The 24,261-nt window shown below is 47.7% G+C and overlaps 2 protein-coding genes across 6 annotated transcripts; both read left to right on the plus strand.

Moving 5' to 3' along the window:
- Positions 1 to 6,723: 6,723 nt before the first annotated feature.
- On the plus strand, positions 6,724 to 13,854 carry LOC119101549 (N-alpha-acetyltransferase 60-like). 5 transcript variants are annotated; one of them, XM_037224895.1, is made up of 8 exons: positions 6,724 to 6,802; positions 7,514 to 7,588; positions 8,720 to 8,839; positions 9,306 to 9,414; positions 10,410 to 10,574; positions 11,008 to 11,073; positions 11,632 to 11,792; positions 12,159 to 13,854. In XM_037224895.1, exons 3-8 carry the CDS (start codon positions 8,823 to 8,825, stop codon positions 12,409 to 12,411), a joined length of 771 nt encoding a protein of 256 aa, XP_037080790.1. In that variant the 5' UTR covers positions 6,724 to 6,802; positions 7,514 to 7,588; positions 8,720 to 8,822; the 3' UTR covers positions 12,412 to 13,854. The 5 variants fall into 5 exon arrangements, with proteins under 5 accessions (XP_037080790.1, XP_037080792.1, XP_037080789.1 ...); XM_037224897.1 differs by lacking the exon at positions 7,514 to 7,588 and having other exon boundaries at positions 6,729 to 6,802; XM_037224894.1 differs by lacking the exon at positions 6,724 to 6,802 and having other exon boundaries at positions 7,561 to 7,662.
- Positions 13,855 to 15,165: 1,311 nt separating this feature from the next.
- Positions 15,166 to 19,809, plus strand: LOC119101671 (cAMP-regulated phosphoprotein 19). Its single transcript, XM_037225085.1, has 4 exons — positions 15,166 to 15,253; positions 16,912 to 16,997; positions 18,617 to 18,724; positions 19,263 to 19,809. The coding sequence occupies exons 2-4, from the start codon at positions 16,917 to 16,919 to the stop codon at positions 19,440 to 19,442; spliced, it is 369 nt and encodes a 122-aa protein (XP_037080980.1). The 5' UTR covers positions 15,166 to 15,253; positions 16,912 to 16,916; the 3' UTR covers positions 19,443 to 19,809.
- Positions 19,810 to 24,261: the final 4,452 nt, after the last annotated feature.

The raw sequence follows: 24,261 nt of genomic DNA on the forward strand, positions 1-24,261 counted from the left end.
TCGTGGTTTTGAGTTGTAGCAAACCCTTTTACCTTCTGGTGCGGCCATATCATGAATTTCATGGAAGTTCAACGCACGCACGTCTTTTGGCGTTAGCAGGATACATGGCGTGTGGCATGCAACCATAGCATGCAATGATGTGAGTTAAAATGCCTTTGTCCTATTTTCAGCGATGGCGCCAGTATTTCAGTCGGACGCAGTGCACCCCTGGTGACCGTTTGACCTGAACAAGAGCATGCACACATCAGACATTTGAATTCCAACTTTATGTGCGCACTAATGTGAAACTAACTTTGTGGATGAAACACATTTGAGGACAAATGTTCGTGTATCCACATCATACACATGCAAACAACTTTAACGAAGATAGTTTTTCAGACAAGCTTCATCCTTGGCAAACAGTCGCAAACGAACCTATCTATGCGAACCTTTACCGTGCAGACAGTTCCGTGTTGAACTTTTTCAGATTTCTGTTTTGCCAAGCAAGGTTTTTACGCAAGAATCTTTTTACATTGCAAAAATGATACCGTGCGCAGCCCATCTTGACGGACTATACGCATACAAACTTGTAACTTGAAAACAATTGTCACACGGCCTTTTCTTTACGTTGCTTTGTCCGCAAATAGACAACACTCCTCGGGTGCCATCTGGTGGCTGTGCCAATAGCTCTTGAGGTCAAAAGTACACAATGAAAAATATCGCACAACAATTTTTCTTGAGACAACGTTTGCCTAAGTTCAGTAGAACAACATAGGTATGCTAAAGAGCTGGTCATGAAAAATGTCAATTAAGAAAAAGCTACAAAAGATACAGGTTGTGTGACAAAACCATCGCCGGGAAACCATCGAAATGAACCTGTTCTGGCGGAAAAGCTCATGGGAAAAAGTCGTATGCGTTGATTAAAGGCAACTACCCTTCAGCGGTAAAAAATCTTTGGAAGTATTCACACGTTGTCATGTAAATTTGTAATGTTAGTAATGTGTTTTACGCATGTTTGCTTATATATATATATATATATACATATATATATATATATATATATATATATATATATATATATATATGATATTTACACACATGTGCTTCTCAGGGACAGAGTTTGGTTCATTTGAATATGAACATCACGTATCACGTATCATGCGTTACTCATATATTCAAACAATTTCAAGCTTGCACGCATCACGCATCAAGGCACTAATCACGTTCGTATCATCGGTCATGATAAGCCCTGCACGTTGAGGTCTGATCGCCGACTTGTATAAGAATGGGGCCACTCAATTTCTTATCTGGATGGTTTTGTGCTCTGTGTATGACTGAGTTCTAAAAAGTTTATAGGGTCCGTGCCTCCGTGAATTTTAACCCCAGTACACTATTTACCAATTCTGAATACACTACGAAATATTCATGCATCTTTCTTCCTTCTCTCCCGGTTAGTCGATGAGGAACAAGGCTATCAGTAATGTCTTATGCATGTGAAATTTTCCTCAGAGCTGCGCTGGACAACTTCATAAATACGCAAGTAAAAGTCACGTGAAGAGGCATTGCACATCAACACGTCTAAAACAGCATAGCCTTGAGAAAAGCGATTATCGCGGATGTTCGGCGGCGATTTGACTTTGGTGGCGCCCCCCCCCCCCCCCCCTGCGCCCCATCTTCTTGCAGTAGAGATCAGCATCGACTGTGGCAGATAACATCACGAATGAGTTATGTGAAGACTCAAGGTGCTTTAGTAAAGAGGCTTCTGGCTGCCCTCCTATCAAATGGTACACGAAAATACAGCATTGTTTTATCCTGGTGGGTCGGGATTGTACGTAAATACAACGAATTAAAAGCATATGACAAATAAAACAAAGCCGCCCGTTTGACGGTGGCAACTGATGACGCATATAGTCACTTTTTAACTTCGAGGATCATTTTTTAAATGTGGTGGTTTCAGTGTTACCTGCAGAGCAGTCCTTGCTGAAAAGTGGCACTTAGTTGTAAACAATGTTGGACGTCTGGCTCTAAATCTACAAAAATGTACCCGCACTGTTTTAGAGCCACATACAGCTTTGAAGTGGCAAACACTTCAAGCCATGGCTCATCATCCCTTTGTCTTTGCTTTGATTCGTGCCGCGTAGGAAGTACCCGCAAATGTTTTTCGACACGCCCATGTCGGACATAGAATCGCACACTTTCATGTGGATTCACAGTTATAGGCTTCAACATGCGCTTGGGTGGGGGTTCAAACTGACCCCCCAAAGGTTTTTCCAAAATGGTTTCCGAACAGCTCGGTTTAGCCGCGCCAAATTTTGCATAGCTGTAGACATCTAAATAGCGGATCGCTTGACAAAATAATTTAGATGTACCTTGCAAGGTCGCTGACCTATGGCAGGTCAAAGCCAAGCCATGGTTTCAGTTAAAGCAATTTCTAGGGAGTCGTTCAATCTGATACAACAACGGAGTGTTTGACAAAGCCATACATCTCTGAAATGCTTTCTTAGGCACCACAAATCTTGAATGAGCAAATTACGTTGACCTAAGGCCAGGTATAAAGGTCAGACCAAGGTCAAAACCAACCTGATTTAATACTCTAGAGCTTGCTGTATGGGATAGTTTCTGGTGCTCATTTCGAATTTATTGAGAGCGGGAACCGCATAGGCCAGCATAGGTCATGGACCTAAGATGACCCCGGTCGACATTTTTGGCCTTGTCTGACCTTATTTGACCTAAAAGTTGTAACCTAGGAAACTTAAACTTTGAACTAAGTCAGTTCACGTATAGGCCAACACATCCTGTAAATTTGGTGTATTTAGCTCTCTTAGTTCCCGAGATCTCAGGGGGGGGGGTCAAATTGACCCCCACCCGAGCGGAGGGTATCTAGGCGGCCGCCCGGGCGCGTGTGATCCCTCACCCCGCTAAGGGGAAGGGCGATGAACCCTTACCCCCTTCCAAAGTTTCTGGGGACATCTCCCTGGAACGTGCAATCTCACCGAATGTTTCGCTATCCTATGGTCAATCATTATGTGTGTTTTGACACCACAAACGTTTCTTCATCAGTTTGAGTTCTGAAAAGCAAAGTTGCTGTCAGATTTCTGCATGGTGATCCACGGCTGGCGCGGGCGGCGGACGGCAACCGATGGATCCGCCGATGGCGCACGGCGACCAACACTGTTTCGTCAACAGAGCCATACGTGATGAACGTATGTTCAAAATCCTATACATATCCATATATATATATATATATATATATATATATATATATATATATGGCTGTATGCAAAATTAAACAAGAAAAACACTTGTCAGGTGTATGCTGTTAAGAGGCATTGTTAAATAAGCATGCGTACGCAAAGCTGAATGACGTTGTTTTCAGAAGAAATGACATTTGATCTGTTCTAGTGGGGTAAAATACGAATCGACAGGTATAAAGCTGGCTACCAATCGCGAGACCTCGTTGAGGTCAATACGCTGGATTTTCTGCGGGACTGTTTGTTTCGTAGTTTTGTAAAGACAGGGGTCACATTGACCTCACCCCATCTTCAAGAAAAGCGGCAAATTTGGGGCAAAGGTGAAACGACGCAGTACGATGGGGTATTCGAATACTCTCCTGGCCTATAAATGCCGCCGCACACAAATACATCGGTTAGCTCATAAAACTGGTGGCACAGCTAATTCGTAAGGAACGAAATGATCAGACAGCCTTTGTCAGCTGGGAGCGCTGGTTCCAGGCTTAAAACATTGAGCAGACAGCGTCCAGTCGAATGGTGTCAAGAGCTGACTAGTCAATCGCACATTCCAACCACTAATGCCATGAACGGAAAAAGCTCTCCGCATGCTAAAAGTCCCTACAGACGGTTGTAAACTGGCTAATTACCTTCAAAACAGCGAAAAATCGAGTCGAGTCGCCCATGTCGGACTCTTGACACTAAAGCTGTGGATAAGTTAACGCATGACCCTCTGGACCTGTGTTCCTTGAACACCAAGCAGGTGAAAGAAACTGCATCTGATCAGTTGCATGCAACCGCCAGAAACTCCGACCAAGATTATAGAAGACCCTGGTTAGCGGTGTGCTCGGTGCTGACGGCCTACCTGGCCAGCCGGCCCGCCTAGCCAGCCGGCCCGCTGACCGGTAGCCTCGCGTCCCTGAAGGGATGCGAAACCCTCACTCCCCACCGCTGAGATCCTAGCCGGCGACCGGTCAACGGGACGCCCGCAATTACCGAGGGAACTCCAAACGCAACCAATTATCCATCAACCAGTGAAACGTAAATAGAGGGCTCATTCCATGCCCTTGGCGCGCAAACTTCCAACACGCCAACTGCCCCGAGTGACATGACCGTGAATCGGTCAATGTTGACGTGAGCTAAGCTCGCCCACGCGCAGTCCTTGTGGATGAGATCCATGCCAGCTGTCCCTCTTGTTTGCACACGCGGTGGTATAACCGAACCAGAAGCCATACGGCACGAAAGTTATTTCGCGCTTAGTCAGGATAATAGATTTGGGCAGCCAATCTGGACCCCAGATGGGGCCCAGGCATCAGCCCGCTTGCATCCCATGCTGGCATGTGGCCTGCTTGCCCACCTGCGGCCCCTTGTGGATCCGAGTCTATGGCGCCCACCCTTATTGCAAATTGGCTTGTTCACGATAAAAATATCAAACCATGGAGAATAAAGTAAAAAAAAAATAATGCAGTAGTGTAAAATATATCAGCATATGGGCAGCCCATCTGGGTCCGAAATGAAGCCCAAAGACCAGCCCACCTGCGGCCCATGTTGACATGGCCCGACTTGCCCACATGCATCCCATAGGAACCCCAGCTCGTGCTGCTCTCTTTTGTTATGTGCTCGTTTTTGCATGATGAGGAAAAATCAAACGTGAGAGAACAAAGCAGCAAGCCTAATGCACCTGCGTCAAATATGGTGGCGTGTAGGCAGCCCATTTGGGTCCCAGATGGAACCCAAATACCAGACCACGTGGAACCTACATGGACGCGAGCCCAGCTAGCTCATGCTCAGCCCATATGAACCCCAGTCCAGCCCACTTTCACGGGTAAAATAATTGTGCACGAAATGGTAAAACCTCAAAACAATTTTGAAAATGATATACATAATTGTGCATGCAAAAACTTTATTGCGTATGTAACATATGGGCAGCCCATCTGGATCCAGCATGGAGTCTGAAGACTATCCCACCTCCGGCCCATATTGACATGAGCCCAACTTACCCTTATACATTCCATATGATCCCCAAACCTTTGCTGCTGTCCTTTGTTGTGTGCTCCTTTGAACATCATAAGAAAAAATCCAACGCGTTAGCACAAGGTAACAGTTCAAATGCACCTGGGCTAAATATAGTAGCGTATGGGCAACCCATCTAGGTACCAGATGGAGCCCAAATGCCAGCCCACCTGCAGTCTACATGGCCATGAGCCCAGCTAGCCCGTGCTCAGCCCATATGGATACCAGTCCAGGCGGCAGTCTCATGTTTTAGTAGATGGCAAAACCCAGACAATAAAAACAAGTGGAATGCACACCAATATTGTGTGTATGTGGAAACTTTATTGCGCATATAAAATATCGGCAGCCCATCTAGATACCAGCCCACTTGCAGCCCATGTTGGCAATAGCCGAGGTTGCCCAATGATGGCCCATATAGATCACCGCAATGCAAGTATTCCTTCCTTGTGAGTTATTTTTCTTGGTGTGATAAATTCCGACGGGATAGTGCAAGGGACGGACAGATTTGGTGCATGCGAGAAAAAAATGACGTGGGTGCCCCATATGGGACCAAGCTGGAGCCCAGTAAAAAGCCCAGCTGTAACCCGTGCACACACTAACCCAGTTGTCCCACGTTTTGCTCGTGTGGGTCCCATTTGGGAATGCTGGCTGGGTATTTACTATTTATCCTAGAATTTGATGACCAGAATGTGTGGATAATTTTAGGAGGGGCCCCCAAACTCTAAGGGGCCCCCACAACGTTGCGTGACCCCCTTGATGACATCTTGGATCCGCCCCTACCACCGCACACCAGTTCACAGCCTCACTGCCCCGTCACACGCCGCTCCCGTGATCTTGTGCTTCTTTCAGCCGCAGGTACCTTCACGGTAGATATCTTCCATAACCAAATCGTTGGCAGTTATGACAGTGCAGTGGGTTCGGGATGAAAACTGGAACAGAGTAGCAAATGTGGCCAGCGATGATACTCCAGGAAGGTATTTGTATTCCACCGTGAGCACAAGCAAGCTGGTATGTTGCCTCTGGCCGTCGTTGACAGTTGTCATACGTCGAACCTCTACGTGACTGCGCTTGATATCCACGTAGTGGTCCCTGGGAGCACATATCCCTATCAAATTTATGATATGCATATCTATGAGCGCGAATAAATGTTGCCACACAAAGTTCCGGAGAGACACATGCAAAGATGCATATTGAGAACATACGATGTTGCTTTAGCCAACAAATTTTTGCGTGCTTGCAGGGCGCTAGACTCGGTATTCATATAACAAATTGGGCTTTTCTTTCCCCCATTGCAAAATCGTGCATGCACGCCTGCTTTGAATGACAGTTTTCTCCTGGTCAATTCAAATCGGCATAAAGGATGATGTTTTCTGTTTACTGAACCAGTTGTGGGGGGGAACTGAATGCTATTTTAATGACAGATATTTCATGAACCTTGAACTCCCAGAAGCCTTCGGAGTTTGTCGCAGAAGCGCAAATGTAAGGCCAGGCTAAACTAGCAGTAAGTCGACAGGAATCAGGAGTGCTATGCTTGAGTGTTAGTGTGTTGGGGTGGGTCTGTGTGGATGCCCTGCTTTTGAATTGTAAGTGTGTTCTCGGTTCGGAATTTTGCCAGACCTGACATCACGCGCTGTAACAGCAGTGTAGTGTCTCGTATGATGCGCTTGCTGACTGATGCATTTTGCTGAGATGTTGAAGCCTCCTCATGAGAGATGATTTTCTGCTTTGTCACGGAACCAATGTGAGCAGCTTAGTTACCTAATGTTTTTGTGTGCTGTATTCTATGCTCTTGGTCCTATTGTGATTGCAGTTGGTTGCTCTAAATCAGATACAATCATACTCTTGCTTGCATGTTTTGCATGTTTGCATGTTTCTGTCTTGCTCACCATGTTTACCTTTGTAATGGGTGGTGTATGTATTGTAGTGAATGTAATATGTGTCGTAGCAATGGAATAGCTGAAAAGATAAGGCAACTGTGATGGTGGATCATTTTTTGCCCTTACATTACCATGTGGGTAACATTACTTTTGCAAATGGTAGAAGAGGATACTGCTCTTCCTGTCAATATTGGCACCATGCCTGGCGTTCTGCCTCAGTTTGTGTAAGTGTCAGTTCTTATTGTGATGTTTTTTATCAGGGTCACATTATTTAATGGAAATTGTCAACATCAGTTGCATTTACATGTGCCATTTACAATTGGTGTTTATGAAATGCGTGCAAATTTAGCAGAACTGTGGATGGGATACAATATGCTACCAGCACATCACATCATTTGTTTGTTGTGTGTTTTGCAGAATGTGATGCCCATGTTCAGCTTCTCTGCCTATTCTGGTGCATAACATCCAGGGTACACCAAGGATGCATGTTGAGTGAGTTGTGTGCATCATAACTGCTATTAGATCTGAAAACATGTTAAAATTGAGAGGAAGATCTTGAGATAAAGGTTGGTACCTATCTACTGCAATACTTAAGCTTAGAATAAAGTGGTTGGCCTGCTAGCTGATGACATTTTGAAGCACTCATTTCAGAAACTATCAAGCAAAGGCAAGTAATAAATATGGATGCATGATCCTTGCCATTTCAAACTGCTTCTGACACCTCTTGCCATTCTTAGGCCCTGCTAGATATACTGGGATATAGTAAGACACTATCCTGGTCTCCTGTGTCAAATATAGCCAACATACAAACATTTCATGTTATCTCTACTTGGCATGCATAGCAGATAAAGTTCTTTGCACCAGAATTTCACCAAATGTACAAGAACCTCACCAAGGGCTGATTATGGACCTGCTGGGTTTCCAGATCCCTCCAGCAAAAGAGAAAGCCTGTACCTGATACTATAAATGGCTTAAAGTTATCTTAATGTCTCTAGGTCATCACCTTTAGGTCAATTAAGTTTAAAACAAGTGCAAACTCAAAATCAGTGTCAGAAGTTCCCTTGTGCCCCTTTATAGAACCAGGTTAAACTAAGACCTTTTTCTAAGGAAAAGGCCACTGGTGGTCATGTCAAATCAATGGCTTTAACCTACAACAGGCCAGAGTGACCAAAAACTTTCAAGATCATTTTGATATTTGAAATGAACAGCAGTGTCCAGAACTAATCTAGGTGGCATGCTTCTAACAGCAAAAGGTTGGTCATTGCCATTTTAGGTCAATTTCCATTCCTGACTTTCATGAAGTCAAGAAATCTGAAGTGGGCATTAAAACTTCATAGCAATGTAAGTTTTCTGGTGGAAAGTGGTTTGGTTTTAATATTGATATGACCTTCATTTCTGACCCACAGTCAATATGACTAGTTGATCCTAATGTCATTTGCTGTTTTGTCTTGGAAACCATCTCAGAGTTGTATGACTTCATCTAAACACTCTGTTGACACAGCTTGGAAGATTCCCAAAGAATTGCCTTTGCTGGTAACCATCGTCTGGCTGACCTGCCACACGCCAGACATAAGAAGGCTTGCCGTTTAATTTTTCCTGACATGATACAGCCTGTGTTTTTAGGACATGCTGCCTCTGGGGAGCAACTACTACAGGTGTCCAAGACTGGATGTGATCCAAGGCTATCTTTAATTTCCATGCCGTAAGCTGCAATCTCTTCTCAGGCATGAACCAGCACATGTGGTGAGTTTGGTCTGGCTGCATCATAAACCAAAGTGTTTTGTGCTGCCTGGCAGGTTTGTTGTGGTCCCTGTTAAGCAATTGGAATCAGATCTGATTGTAAGGACCTCAAAAACTGCTTGTGCCATAAAGTAAAAAAGCTCATTAAAATTTTGATAATCAATTTTAAAGGGACATTGCATTGCAATGTCACTCCATGCAATGGTATGATTGCTCACAAGGGCAAGTCTATTGTAGACATAGCTTATAAAGAATGCCCACACCAGCCTTATCACAGCACTTCAGTGAATTTTGCTGAGTGCATGTGAGTTCATTGTCAGACTTCTAACAATTCATCTCATGGCTCAGATCACCAACCACCATGTCATCCAAAACTTGTTGTTGACCTGCAGTCTGCAAAGGCCCACTGTGGCCAGCAAAGGCCCACTATGATCCCCAGTTGTGATGTTCATGAGGTGCTCTCTTCTAGGTACCCATGTGACGACACTCATGACGAGGTCCGGGTGGCGATGCCAGTCTCTCCGGAGAGTCGCGGAGCATACGAGTTCCGGTCTCTGACCCCAGCAGACATCGACACTGTGAGTGGCATGACCAGCTGGTGTGAAGCCGTAGCAAGGAGGCCAGAACTCCAGCGAACAAAACCAAAGGAAATCGGCCACACCACTGCCATGTGTCATTTCCGTGCATGTGTTTGCTGTGCTGCCATGTAAGGTGCCCAAGTCATGCAGACTACATGTGTGTACCTATAAGACGCCTCGACCGTAGAGAGACGAGCGAGGCGATGACCGATGTGAGAGCTCTCTGTTATGGTGCAGGTGACATCAGCAACTATGTAAATGGAGTCAGACACCTTTGACAGCTGGTGTCGATGAGTTGAAAAGTCTCTTAGGAACTCAAAAGGCGTAGGTCCAATAAAACTGAACTCGCGCGCCAACCCACATGTTGTTACCCGGTCAGACTAATGTCAGCACCTCACTGTGGCCAGGCTTGGAAATTTTCATTGACAGCATGGATGAGCTTGTCCTTTTTTTGCCATTTTGGCAATCACTAGCGATGTATTTCAAGGTGCGCAAATATGCTGTTGGGTGTTGACACAACACGCAGGGCAACACGCCTATGTAATTTTAGGCCCAATCGGTCTCGAGTATCTTTGTCGGTTTCCTCCAGAGTCCTGTGTTAATAAATGGGCTTCAAAAAATGTGGCGCAAAAAAGGCCGCACGCCAGCGCGCGGCCTTCTGGCTTCTGTACCGATTGATCCACGCTTGTCAGCACCATGGTCTGTTTTTTTCCTTCGTAGAAATATGCTCAGTCTTGTGCCACTACGATGTGGGGTGTGTGAGATCTGGGCCCGGTTTTGACCTGTATTCTCAATGATTTGTTTTCGCAGTTCGAAAGTTTTAACTTTCCTGCGTTTCTTGAATTTCCTGCGTTTATCTTTTTTAAGTGGCCGAACATTTCAAACGAGAGAGAGAGAGGGAGGGAGGGAGGGAGGGAGGGAGGGAGGGAGGGAAACTACAGGGTCGTGGAGGATTACAGTTTTGTTGCTTGCTGATTCTGTCGCCCGGTTTACAGGTGCGAAAGCTATGCAAGGAATGGTTCCCCGTGGAGTACCCAGACAGCTGGTTCAGGGATATCTGCACCAACAGCAGGTTCTACACACGCGTCGCCACCTATCAGACCACCATTATTGGTTTCATTGTGGCCGAAGTGAAGATATATGCTCTACTTACGAAAGAGGTTCGTATTTCTACTGTTTTACAATTATGACTATTTTTAGGGCTATTTGTTTTTACTTTTTGGCTATTTTCGACGATTTATTTCGATGGTGTATTCTGTATTACACTGATCGACTTATGCTTGTGTCTTTGGGTCTCTGTTCCAAGTTCCTTGGCTAAAGTGTCCATTCCAGTATCTTGCTGTAAACTCTGTTACCACGCAATTGTTTCGATTAGCCATTCACCTTTTGGGGTTAGGTGTCATCCTCTATGGGCCAGGCGTCGCCCCTTCCGTGTCAGATGTGGTCCCCTCTTCCCCTTAATCACCTTCGCTCCATATATCGCCCCCGTGCTCCATATATCGCCCCTACGCCCCATATGCGGCGCGCCTGTCCCAGACGTGGCCGTCTCGGTCGACGCTGACGGCTGGTCTGTGTGCGTGTGTGTGCCGGCAGGAGCGGAGCATGCTGGCAGCCTCCTTCCCTCGTCGCACCCAGATGGCCTACATCCTCAGCCTCGGGGTAGGTGGGAGCGGGATCTGTGCAGGGGTCTCCCACGGACCTAGCCTCCGGCGGGGGAGGGGGCGATGTTGAGTGTGTAAAAATCCCGACATAGACAGTGCACAAATAATGTGCTGCAAGCGTCGGCAGTTATCTGCCTGGCACTGTCTGGAGCCTGCTCTCGTAACTGACATCTTGTCTATTGCCGCATCACGTATCACCGTGTCGCCGTACCTCTATCGCCCGCGTCATACGCGACGGGGGATGACCCTGGCCGCATCAGGCCCGGCGGGGCTGACCCTGGCCGCGTCGGGCCGCGTCAGGCCTGGCGGGGCTGACCCTGGTCGCATCGGGCCGCGTCAGGCCTGGCGGGGGCCGACCCTGACCCCTGTCCACCCGCGGCACACCTGGCGGGGTTGGCCCTGGCCGCGTCGGGCCGGAGCGCGTGTGCTCCTCTGGCGGACCGCTCGCCCGGTCCGCCGGCCGTGCCGTGCCGACGGGCGTGTGCGGCGGCGTGGGCGTGACTGGCGCGGCTGGCGTGCCCGCCGCCGCCTGAGCGGGGTCCGTCGCCGTCGGCAGGTGTCGGCCGAGTATCGGCGGCGCGGCGTCGCCTCCCAGCTGCTGGGCCTGCTGCTGAACGAGCTGCGCACGGCGGAGCACGCCGACTGCCGCGCCGTCTACCTGCACGTGCTCACTTCCAATAGCTCGGCGCTGCGCTTCTACGAACGCCACAAGTTCAGGTCAGGCGGCGGCCGGGTCGAGAGGTGCACTGTGCCAGGCCTGTCAAATGTTGGGATGAGTGCGTGATACCTGCGGTTAAGTTCAATCTAAGTTCAGTAAGTTAAGTCAAGTTGGATTCGATTTAGTGACGGAGGTCTAGGTTGTGACGGGTGGGGTGGCGTGCGTTGTCCGCGATCCATGCAAGCAGTTGACATGCAGGTCACATGTCTGATGGCTTTAAAGTCGGGGTACATACTTTCACTCTGACCAGCGGGCATGCTTTCTCCCATGCTGGGACGTGTGCCCACTCTGTGGCAGACTCGTCCTACCCCACCAACGACACTTCGTAGCTCTGGCTCACGTCCGTCGAACCGCCGCCGTTGCAGGCTGCACACATTTCTCCCGTACTTCTACAAGATAGATGGCAAGTACCGCGACGGGTTTCTGTACGTGTACTACATCAACGGCGGCCACCCGTCGTACGGCGCGCTCGACTACGTCGTATACGCCCTCTCGCTGGCGTACGACTTCAGCCCGTGCGCGCTGCTGAAGCACGCGCTGCGCATGGCGCAGCGGCTAGTCAAGTACGTGGTGCCGCAGGGCAAGCGGGTCACCGAGACCATCGCCTGCCTGTCGTAATGGCGGCCAGGCGCGCGCCGCTCCGCCAACCGGCTCGCCCGCCGCCCGGGACTGTTGGCCGCCGCTCATGCCCGGTGCGGTGGTGACGCGTCGGCTGGGACACCGCGCCAGGGCAGCGCGCGTGCAGGGACGGCCAAGGCCCGGCGAACGGCTGACGCCGGTGTGTCGCGCGGCCGCAATGCGGGCGGGCTCGGCGGCGTCAGGTGCGCCGGCGCAGCCGCTCGGACAGTGGCGGGGACCAGGCGTGGTCCGTGCCGCGCTGCTGGCCGCGCCGTCCCCGCGTGCGGACGCTCGCTGGTCGTGACCAGCGGCGGTAGGGTGGCGTGAGAGGCTAGACCAAACGGGTGGGGCTGCCGTGGACGACTGTGAAGCATCGAAAAATCACTGCTGTGACCCGCCGTCGCGCAAGATTCGGAATTGGGGACCGCTGTCGCGAACTAGTCGTACACCTTGTGATTGTGTTGATTTAATGTCACATTTTTTATTAGACAAAAGCGTTGATGCCCCACCTGACAAAGAATATAGAATTTGCCACTTCACTGCAATCAAACGGGGATGCAATCGGCTTGGAGCGCTCCAATCTCGTGCGCACCCGATCCAGTAATTAGCAGGGATTCAATTGAAGTGAACTGTACGTTGCGTCGCTTCAGTGAAATGTATCTCGAATTATGTGCCTTCTCCGCGTTTAAACTTTTGTCAGCAGTGTTGGTGGGACTGACGACGGTCAGATCAATATCTTCCAATGTGTGATTGAAGGTTGCTCGACAGGTCCGCAGATCCGCACCGCCACTAGTCACCAGTTGTTACGCATGTTGCAGGCCTGCGTTTGGCTCCGCTTCATGATGTCAGTAATTATGGAAACGATAGCGAACATTTCCTGCGCTTGCAGCATGGTGAGGTAGACATACCCGCAGGGGGCAGGCGAGTATTAGCTGGCTTTCAGACCGGACGTCAGGCGGCGTTGTAAGCTCGTGTCACTCCCCGGCCCAGGGCCCACCTTGTCGGCGCGCGTTCCGTGTGGTGTGCTCGCCCCGCGTGGATGATTGGGACCGAGGGCTGCAGGCGACTGCGCGGGCCCGCAGTCCGGCCCGGGGCGAGTTGGTGATTGATCTCTGGCAGCAGCGAGGCCGTGGGGCGAGACCGCGCCGACTTGAGCGGGCTCGAGATCCGGCGGTGTCTGTATTATGTGGCCGAATGTGTCCCTGCGAACTCGCTTAACTGCATGTCCCTGCCAGCTCCGCGCCTGCTGTCGGGGCTGTCGAGATTGCGTCGAGATGTGCGTGCGAGGTGGACAGGTCGTGACGGGTACGCCAGGCGCATGCGCCGTCATTGGCCACGGAATGCCTGTCGTCGTTTGCGTGCCGTGCGGCAAACTGTACTCTTGCCCATGGTCGCCCTTGATTTTTCACCCCACAGTTGTCACAATACACAGGCAGAAAACAACGACCCGCAGTCTGCTGTGTTGTCCAAGTGTGTGTCATGTGGTCTTGCTGGGCGTGATCACCGGTGCGCTTTCTGCACGCAAGGCGCCGATACCAAAGTGACCTGTATCGAGGTTAGAAACAGCGTTTGGTTGTTATATAGGAAAATAGCAGGCTCATTTACATGCGCTCGGGTGGCGGTCAATTTGCCCCCCCCCCCCCCCCCAAGGGTTTTCCGGAATGATTTCCGGACGGCGCGGCGTAACCGCGCCAAATTTTGCAGAGGTGTAGATAAACAGCGGATTGATTAGGATACAAAATTTAGATGTACATAGGGGTGCCGGTAGTGTAGTGGTTAACACGTCTGCGTTGACCAATGCGCGTCTGGGAAACCAGGGGTACGGGGTTCGATTCCCCGCGTTGTCCGCCCTTCCTGCCAGGGCGAGAGGCAGGTGACGCCATATACCCTCAGCTGCTGAGTGCGTCGTAAGGCCCCAATGACACACACTTTTGGATGTACATTGTTAAGTCACTGACTACGGCAGTCAAAGTCGAGCCATGTATTCCGCGAAATCAATTTCTGGGGAATCGTTCAATCACATGCAACCACAAGATGTTGGACGAAGTCATGTATCTCTGAAATACTTTCTTAGGCAACACAACAATTAAGTTAACAAATTCCATTAGTCTAGGGTCATGTATAAAAGTCAGACCAAGGTAAAACAACCTGATTTATTACTCTAAGGCTTGCTGGGACTGGTAGTTTCTGGTGCTCAATTCGAATGTATTGGTATCAGAACTGTGCTATATTCCTTTTATTAATCGTTATACTACTACTGCCTAGCACAATTTTTGTCGCTTATTCAAATGCAAAACTTACAGAAGTTTTGCACGATTTGGGTCACCATGACTTTCAAAGGGTCAAACAAGGTCACTAATCTTACATGAACATGTGACCTCTTGCCTAGAACATGAGACCAGGTTTGGGACCACTTTGGACATGAACTTGGGGTTTGAGCTCATTTAACCTTATCTGACCCGAAATTCATGGCCTGGAAACCTCAAACTTTGACCCAAGTGAGCTTGCGCACATGCGAACACGCCCCGTGACTTTGGTGTTTCTAGCTCCTTGGTTTCTGAGATCTTAGGAGGGGAGCTGCGGCTGGTTTTCATGCATGCAAAATCGCACGAATGGTTATTTGTGTGGTTAAAAAGTAACACTTTATGCCATAAAATATCTTGTGTTTTTTGTGCCTGTTATCGCATCTGAAAGGCTGATGGTATTAGAAGTTTCCAGTCTTCCTGATCGAGTTTTGATTATTTCGGTATATAGCTGAACCTCAAGCATAGCTCAATTGAGTGACCCTCAGTAACTGTGCTATTTCGCTGAGATCGGGACGTTGGTGCGGTTTCGCTTGCAGGTAAAGTGTTGGATGGTGTAATGACAGTAAACCAGCAAGATTTGTGTAGGATTTATGTCGTATGTGTATTTATGATTGCACTGCTTATGTGCACTTTGGTATCATTGTCCTTGGTTTTGCAGGTTCCTGCTGATTTCATTGAATGGTAAACAGTGCGCTTAGTTTGCCTTCTCCGTCTTGACTTTCTTTCGACCTCTGCAGAGGGGGGGAATAGGTGGACAATGATAGGGTTGATTTTGTGATGAATACTCTATCTGCTCTGGCAGGCTGCCTCAATGCCTTCAAACTTTATGGGAACAAGTGTTTATGCTGTTCACTTAACGTGGCTGGGTTTTGCACAGTACACACCGACATGTCATAAACTTTCCGGTGTAGTGCACGAGGTTGACAATATGTAGTGTCTAGATTTTACTTTATAGCACTATTGCATGCGGTTATTCTTGTATTGTTATCGGTATTGGTGTTGCTATGTACAAATGTCCCAATTTTTTAAAGTTTATTTTTATCTTGAGGCATTCTGTGTGGCATTGCTATAATCATAAGTATTTGAGAGGATCAGATGTAAACCTTAAGGTTTTCTATAACCCATACCTGCACCATTTATATGGGTGCTTATATGTTATTATTTCTGTGGATGTTTTGTTTGTGTTGTTACATTGTCTAAAGCCTTGCAAAACAGGTAATTGGAATGTTTGAAATATTTGATATTTTGGATAAATTGTGTGTGTAAAACCACACATTGTTTTGTCTCAGCATGCTTGCTTCAGGATTTCTGTGGTAGATCCAATTTGGCTGTAGCTACATGCTTTAGCTCATTGTGTATAATCATGCTCTATTCCATTAGAAACATATGATATAATTGCATGGCATGCTGTTAAAAGTGTTTGAATGTGTTCCTATAGCTATCTTTTAATCACGTAAGCTTGCCTGCTATTTGCACAAAAGTGAATTTCAAGGATATGTGTGAATACATAGGTACTAGGAGGGATTTGTTCTTTATAAGTTGGTGACTTATGTTGGTTGACTTATGTTGGTTGGCATGTTGGGTGACCAAAGTTGGTGACTAATGCTAGTCAGTTAATTTCTTTGAAACTTTACCAAACCTGCCATTCAGTTTTGATAGAACATAAGACAGTAGTATAATAGGAGGTTAGGCTGCTTTTAGTGCCATGAAACAGAACATATCATTCTATTACTTCATACAACTTCAGTACTTATCAGATAATTTATTGTGTGTGCCAGGCTACCATAAAACCAGTCTGCTGAACAGGGGTGCATTTCACATCCTTGGTTTCTATATTGAGAAAAGGGAATGACAAACCACTTTAATGCTTATTATCTTTCATATATATCTCTCTGCCTTCACCTTTCACCCTGTCCTGTTCACAGCAAGATGAAATTCATGTTTAGTAGACCATGCCATGCTAGGAAGCCAAGCATCCATGCAGCAACAGCAAGCATCTGGCCATATCATCGTCATCGAGCCTTTTATGCACATGCAGTACTCGTGCTTTGGCTTTATTCAACAAAATCTTACATCACCTTTAACAAGGATCACAAGTACCCAACTACCAACATAGATCATGCTGTCAACCATGCCTTATAATGTACAATATGTGTTTGAAAGCACTCACCATAACTTTCTTCCATTTTTTCAGCCAAAATGTCATCCTCAGAAGAGAAAGACACTGCTAACATTCCAGAAGATGCAGAAGAAGCAAGTGATGACTTCAAAAAACCTGAGGTATTGCATCTTATACTTAGTACTCTATGGCATTTTCATGTTGCTGTTTCAGGTGATAGATAAACATGACATTTATAGGACATGGTCATGGACATGGCCATTTTTCTGGCAACCTATTTCATTGTGTCAAGTTTGGAATTTGGCCACTATCCAGTAGGCACCAACATTCTACCAGGCTCACAAACCTTTTGTGTACTAGGCTCCCAACTTCAGTCATGACAAATGTTATACACAACATGTAGCCTTCTGAATACAGACAGACCCAGTGCAGACAAAAAAGGTTGAAGCCACTTTATACAGAAACCAACCACAAGAGCAGCTCAGTCTGGTATAGCTCAACTGCCTCATGGCTATGTGCAAAAAGTCTTGAGGTTCAATCAGGGATGCTAAATGTGTTGCTGGACCCCCAAAATTGTTATTACTATTATAGGTAGAATCAAGGCTACACCTTCTGGGTGTAGCAATCATAATTATATTGCATATGTGTGTTGACATAATGGCTGTTTGCCACATTATATCCCTTGTCTTATAAAAGCCCCCTTATGAACAAATTGACAGGTTCCAAGAGAAAAGACTCCTGTGCTTGCATTATGAATATTGAGAACAGTCCAGACAGATGCTTTCAAAATGTAAGCAATCCCAGAGCCAGATTACTGCTGCAGGGCTTTGCACTGTAACATTGTTTTGCCCTATTCCTGTGCAGGATGCAGTCAGTCCAGGTTTTCTGTGTACAGTTTCTGAACTGTTTGAAACAGAGCAGTATTACAAACTATCCATAACTGCCCCTTGTACACATGCCCCCAGGCACCATGCCCAACTTAATTGATGGTTTCTTAATCTGGGTTTCAGTGCAGTGTCTGTTGAAGTAGAATGTAATTTGGAGAGGTGTGCAAATTATCATTGATGATGCATGCCACACCATGTATACAAGTCACTGGTTTTCATGCCTGTTATGTACACAGACTGTTGAGGTGGCTGTGAGGGAATCATAATGTTGTCCCAGAAGTGTGAAGTGGTAATGCCTAAAGGTAGTTTCATCCATTGTTATTCTGTGTCAGTATCAAAATGAGCGATTGCTTTCTCGTCCAAAACCTGTGCAGAATGTCCACACTGATGAAATATGTCATGAGCTGCGTTGGCCGAAAATTACCTTCATTCTGATAGATGTCACCCATGTTAAAGGTTTTGTGCCGAACTTGTTTGCAGGTACAGTAGAACACTGCCTCGTTGGAGACCACTTGCCATCCGATTTGTGCATGGGTTTATCAGGTTCGGGGTGGGCTAAATGCCACCATGTCCAGGTCGCGGGTATCGCGTAGAAAGAGGCCGAAAGCTTAGGCGGAAAGACAGTTGGAAAAGGCTACATGTTGGTGGTGGGAGCTTGGCGTTTATGGGGCAGCAGCATTATGACCGCTTACCGCCCACGACAAATGAAATGGTCTTCCTGCTTGTGTGTAATGCCCAGACGAATAACGTTATGAAACCTGGAACACGCATGTTTCAGGTTTCATAACGTTATTCGTCTGGGCATGTGTTTCAGAAAGACAATTGCAGTTATTGAAGTTGCAAGCATAATAATGAAGTTATTGTGTAAGCACTATCACAAGGATTTCTTTCAGGTGAACCCGTTGCTCGCGGAGGAAGCCAAACTCAAAGCCAAGTACCCCAATGTCGGCCGGCCAATGGCTGGTCACTCAGCATTCCTGCAGAAGCGTTTGCAGAAAGGGGTAGGTAGTGAGCTTCTGGGCTGTGTGTGCCGTGTTGGTGACACTCATGTTGAACATATTTTATAGTGGGTCAGCATTTCTTTAAAGTAATTTCGTTTTTGATCTGCTCTTTTGAGATATTCAATGTTTGAGGGTTGTTTTTCATAGGTGGCATCATTTTTGCTCTCAAATGTGGCATAGGGGTATCTCGTACACTAAAAAACGACACTCGTTAATTTACTGAAGCCGAAGATTTACGCGCCTGACATGTGTTTATTTTCTATCACATTGCTCGCTTTGATGGCGGCGGCATAGCGAGCAGCCTCTTGGGCACGATTTAATGACTCATTTTCGCTCACCATCATCAGTCGATGTCCGAGAATATCTCATGGTTCCGAGAGAAGAGCTTGAAAGCTTCACGCTCACAGAGAACCCACCGTCGATCCATTCACTGCCACGTGTTCGGCAGTCCTAGAAATTCGAAAGCCGCCAAGCCTTTCGTTACTGAGTGCGTCTGTCTAGCACTGACATCCGCGTGCCAATTCCCGCACCCCTGCAGCAGAAGTACTTCGACTCGGGCGACTACCAGATGGCGAAGCAGCGCGGCCCTCTGAGCAAGATGCGCGGCGGCGCCCAGTTGCGGGTCACGCCCCCCACCGGCGAGACCATCCCCACGCCCGAGTCGCTGCCCGCCCGCAAAACGTCGCTTGTGCAGAACAGTAAGACGCCGCTGACCTAGGGGCGCGGCGCGCCGCGTGGCCGCCGGCGGCGCCCGGTGCGGCAGTGAGGCGCGCCACGCGCCGTGAGCGGTGCCAGAGTTCGCCGCACGGACCGAGAGACTGCAGCTGCCGCGCGCTCCGTGCCGACTGTCGCCGCCGCGTCGTCCGCCGACTTTTCTGTATACCGTGTACGACTGGTCAATGAAAGGTGTCTCTCCGCGTGTGTTGAGCTCGGTGCCGCGCTCTCCTAGCCGACTGTAGAAAATGGCTGATACGCTGGAGATTTTCCGCCCTTGCTTACACTCTGTCAAAGGGATTCTTACGTGATTTGGCCCCTAAGTCCATTGTGATGTTGGCAACTTCGGTGAAATAAATAACTGTTCCATCCGCGTCGGTGAAATATGTGGACCCGGTTTAGTCCGCAACGCTTATGTGTGTTGTAATGGTCAGCGCTTAAAGTGACTACCTTAGGCTCAGAGGGCTGGACCTACCAAGTCATTTGATTTTTCTATGGAGCTTGCTAGCAAAGGGGCGTCTGGACGAAGATTTGGCATTTTGACACTGGCATCGAAGCTGAACTCGGAGCTAAGACAATTATAAAGTGAAAGTCGAAGACGAGACTCGTTGCTGTGAAGTTTGGAACTGCGAAGTGCAGTCTTATGTCGGCGTCTTCATATTTCTGAAATGTGCCGCGTCCGAAGCCACTAGCTTCGAACACTGCGTCCTTGAAACCGGGGCTAACGTCAGCGGGTGCAAAGTCAGGAAACGCGAAGCCGAAGCCGAAACAGATCAAAATCGCCAGCAGGAGGTCTGTTAAAACCTAAAAGGATTAGGTTTTAGTAGCGTCAGTTTTCTGGTGCGTGGCCGAGACAGGGTGGGGCATTACGGACGAAAGGGTTTTATGATTGTCGTTCTAGTTTTGTGTGTTAACAGTACACAACAATTTAACTAGTTGTTCGTTTGTCGCCTGCTTTTAGCTAGTCCTGATAATGACTGGCTTGTGTGGTGTGATATATGGGGATGCAGGGCGAAAAAAATATTTTTTGCGGAGCAAAGTCGCTACTGCAGTGAAAACACCACAATCGCAAAGCTGAAGCCAGCAATTGAAAGATCGCGCGAATCCAAAGCCGCGGCCGTCATTGAAACGATGCTGGAGGCCGGAACCAAGGCCAGCTGTGAAAAGTGACACGAACCCGAAGCCGAAGTCGACCGCGTGTGGCTTCGGAAAGACTGACGGTGCGGAAAGTGGCTCAGACCCTACACGATTGAAGGAATGCCACGGTACACATACGATAGTACAAAACAATACTTGGTACATTGCATTATTGATGCCTTCGATGTCAATTACAATAATGCAACACTGACACCGCCAAATCCCAGCAACCGAATTATTATTTTTTTGCTTCGTCCATGCTCGACACGCTGTGGACTAAGACGCTGGTATCATGGAAACGCTACCTTATGGCACACAACCTCCAGTGACAAGTCACAGCCAGAAATATAGTTCGTTCGTGAAACCGCGTATTCGAAACAGTTATATGGAAAACAGACTTAGCAATCGTACCAGGCCGGCAATTTTGTGCACTTTTAATTGCGAAGCAATGCTTGGTGGTCCCAAGGTGTTTAAGAGGGCTGAACTCGTCTTTTCTTGTAGAGGATCGCACCGCCCCAGGTGGAAACGGGCGCGGCGATCACCGATTCCGTATGAAATAGGCCGAACGTTGCAGCACGTCCAAAGCCATATGATATCTGTTTTGCTCTCGTTAAGTCGTGATATTCTACCTCCTTCCGTCCGTTGAGGTTCGGCCTTAACCGTTTGAATGGGAGGCGGGCACCACCTACCGGCAACTGCCTGACGGCAGTGTCTGAAGTCCACAGAGTTACGACTGAGGACGAAGCGCAGGGGTTGTGGCGCTTCAGGTGTTGTGGATTTGCTGGGGCTGTAACGCCTCTAACTTATCGGAGCCAGTTGCTGAAGCGGCCTCTCGCCCACATTTGGGATGTTCTGTGATGGCGGGGAAGTATGAGAGGGCGTGGCCTGAAACTTTCAGTACCTTTAAATTGAATGTTGCACTTTTGAAGATTCTGAAGTAAGCATCAAATATGCTGAACCAAGCTCACCTATAACTATTGGTATACTTTTAAGTGGAAGACTGCTAGATATACTGGTGCATGGTACACTACACTGCACTAGTAGATGGTAGCACACCAGGGAGGGGGGGGGGGGGGGGCGTTACCTTTCCTGGTCAGTGGCTAGAGAACCTTTCCATTCCAGCCCAAGGTATTCCCTAGCTGCCATCTCGCGGCATGGGGACTGGCCCCCTGGTCTATTTGGAGGCCCTCAGGGAGCGTATTGTTTATCGGTCCCCTCCTCGACGCAGGCTGTCTTCTGACTGGAGCTGCTGCAGCCGGATCGATGCAGTGGCTCTCACTGGCGCAAAAGGATCATTTACGGGCACAGAGGGTCCAATAATTTGCACAGGAAACCCAGTTCCTTTCCACGAGTCACTGGTCGAAACGAGGCGGTGGGCTGCCGTTCGTTACTGAGGCCTCCTGTGAGAATCGGGGCCCTTCGACTGTCTTATTGACTCATTATGAACCCTTTCACTGCTGCCAATGTTCTGCCGCCCTCAGAGGGGCCGAGCCAACGGAGAACGCCTGTGGTTGGCTGTGATGGGCACCAAATAGGCCTCTGGCCGACTCGAGCGGCACGGCATCTCCTATCATGTACGCACTGTGGTCAGGGGACACCCTGTCCGAGACGGGAACCCCGGCCAATGCGACTTGCTAGGTCTTCTCAGTGTCATTCGCGGACCCAGACATTGTCCATGCTTGGAAAATTGGCCTCAGTCCGACAAAGGGACGATTGTTGGTGATCTGGACCGAAGTGAAGGACTTTATTATCACAGGGGCCCCCTATCATTGCCAGAGGCCCTGATTGACATTAGAGAGCCCGGCCCTTCGTACTGGAGGCCCGGCCGGCCCTTCGGTCCTTCGAGCCCTATAATCGGGCCATTGATTGTCAATCCCGAGGGACCTTCTGGGTCCCGAGGGACCGAAGGGGCCACGCGCCTGCTTCCCTTCCCCCTCCCCTGTCTGCGGCGTACGTGAGATAGCATCGTATCAACGATGGTGGCAAACGAGCACCACCGAAAGTACCTATGAGATTCCTTATGTTAAAAAGCTTATTTTATTGCGTTGCGGGGTCCCAGCTTCACGATATAGATCACAGTGCATGTCTGACGCTTGCAATTATCTAGGAGCAGTCACGCCGCTCTCATTGCCGAGTACATCGCCGAGTACATCGCCGAGTACATCGCCGAGTACATTGCAATCAACAATGGTCATATCGGAGCGCCGGTGACCAACCGCGAGGCTTTGTTACAAATGTATAACACGAAACAGGCATTTTCTCTTAGCGCTACGCGTAAGTCAGTCTTTTGGCTGTAGCTCGGTCCAAGGTTGAATTATTTCAAAAGCTTAAAACGTTCAGACTCCTTTTCACGCCTCGCATTTTCTACGTTCTACCACGAGAAATCCGTTCACTAGTATTCTTCCAGTGCTATCTGAATTAAGGTTCAACACTTCGTCTTTACAGTAACCTACGGAGATAAGTTATCACATGACCTTGAACGGAGATAAGACATCACATCAGCTTGCTAATTTCGGTCTCGGAACTGTTCGTACTGGACAGAACTAGTACCTTGGTAAAGTTCACGACCATAGCTTTACCGGGAGCGACATAAAGGGGCATTTGAAATCGAGGATGAAACGAATGGGCTGCTTAAAAACCGAGTGAGGTGATCAGATCCATATTTCTGGAAGTTAACTCACCATGTTAGGGGTATGAGTTGTGGCAAGACGTGAAGTGTGGCAAGACGTAAAGCACGACAATAAACTCACGTGTTTTGTTGTGGTGGTTTTGACATTCTGACATTAGTCAGAAATGTAGGAGGTATTTTAACATGTTCTGTATGTTGTTTGAAGATCATGAAGCGAGTCACCTAACATTTCCAGTCAGGTTTCCCACAAAATGTAGCGTTTTACATTGTCCTTTAATTGAAGTCGTTTGCGTCATTCAATCTTGTAACGAAGCAGAGTTATGAGCTTAATAATACCTTATCATTTGATACAAAAATATGGTATGCATCTATAATGATGCGTTGGCTTCCACTTACTGTCAATCATTTGCCGCAAATTTTGAAGGGCTCCAAGAAGTTGGTTGTGAAAAGTAATTGGCACGTCATCGTTTCAAGCTAGGTGGGGTCGAATTAGCAGGGCTAATCAGGGCAGGCTTGCTTATTACCAAACAGGCCGATTTTAGTGATCAAATGAAGCGTAACGAAACTTGTACAAAATTGCTAGATTACAAGAGGAGCTTACTTTTTTGTTTTCTTTTCTAAAACGGTGGAAGTTTTTTAATGTTGTCAAAATTAGACGATTAATTACAGAAACACATGTTCCAAATGTTACATCTGAAGTGCTTAATATCTAAATAAGTCTATGGGGCTCCGACGTTTAGTGTTTTTTAGTCGCGTATTCTAGGGAAATGAAGTGTGACAGGATAAAGAAAACCATGAGCAACAATATCATACACTTCGTTATTATATCAAACATAAAATGTAGGCACAACAAGCTTATCACATTCCTGGCGATCTCTTTACCTTCCATTCGACATTACCATATGACCCGATTTAACGTCTCGTGTTTCTTGCATAACGTAGACATTGCTCGCACCCATCAGGTACAATGAACCCCAAGTGATAATCCTCTTTCAAAATCGAGTTAATCAACAAGCAACAATGTATGAAGCTAAACCAGAAGAGGCAAACGACTTTT

The sequence above is a fragment of the Pollicipes pollicipes genome, unplaced genomic scaffold (genome assembly GCF_011947565.3).
Source record: "Pollicipes pollicipes isolate AB1234 unplaced genomic scaffold, Ppol_2.1 Scaffold_4881;HRSCAF=5763_pilon_pilon_pilon, whole genome shotgun sequence".
Lineage (NCBI taxonomy): Eukaryota > Metazoa > Arthropoda > Thecostraca > Pollicipedomorpha > Pollicipedidae > Pollicipes > Pollicipes pollicipes.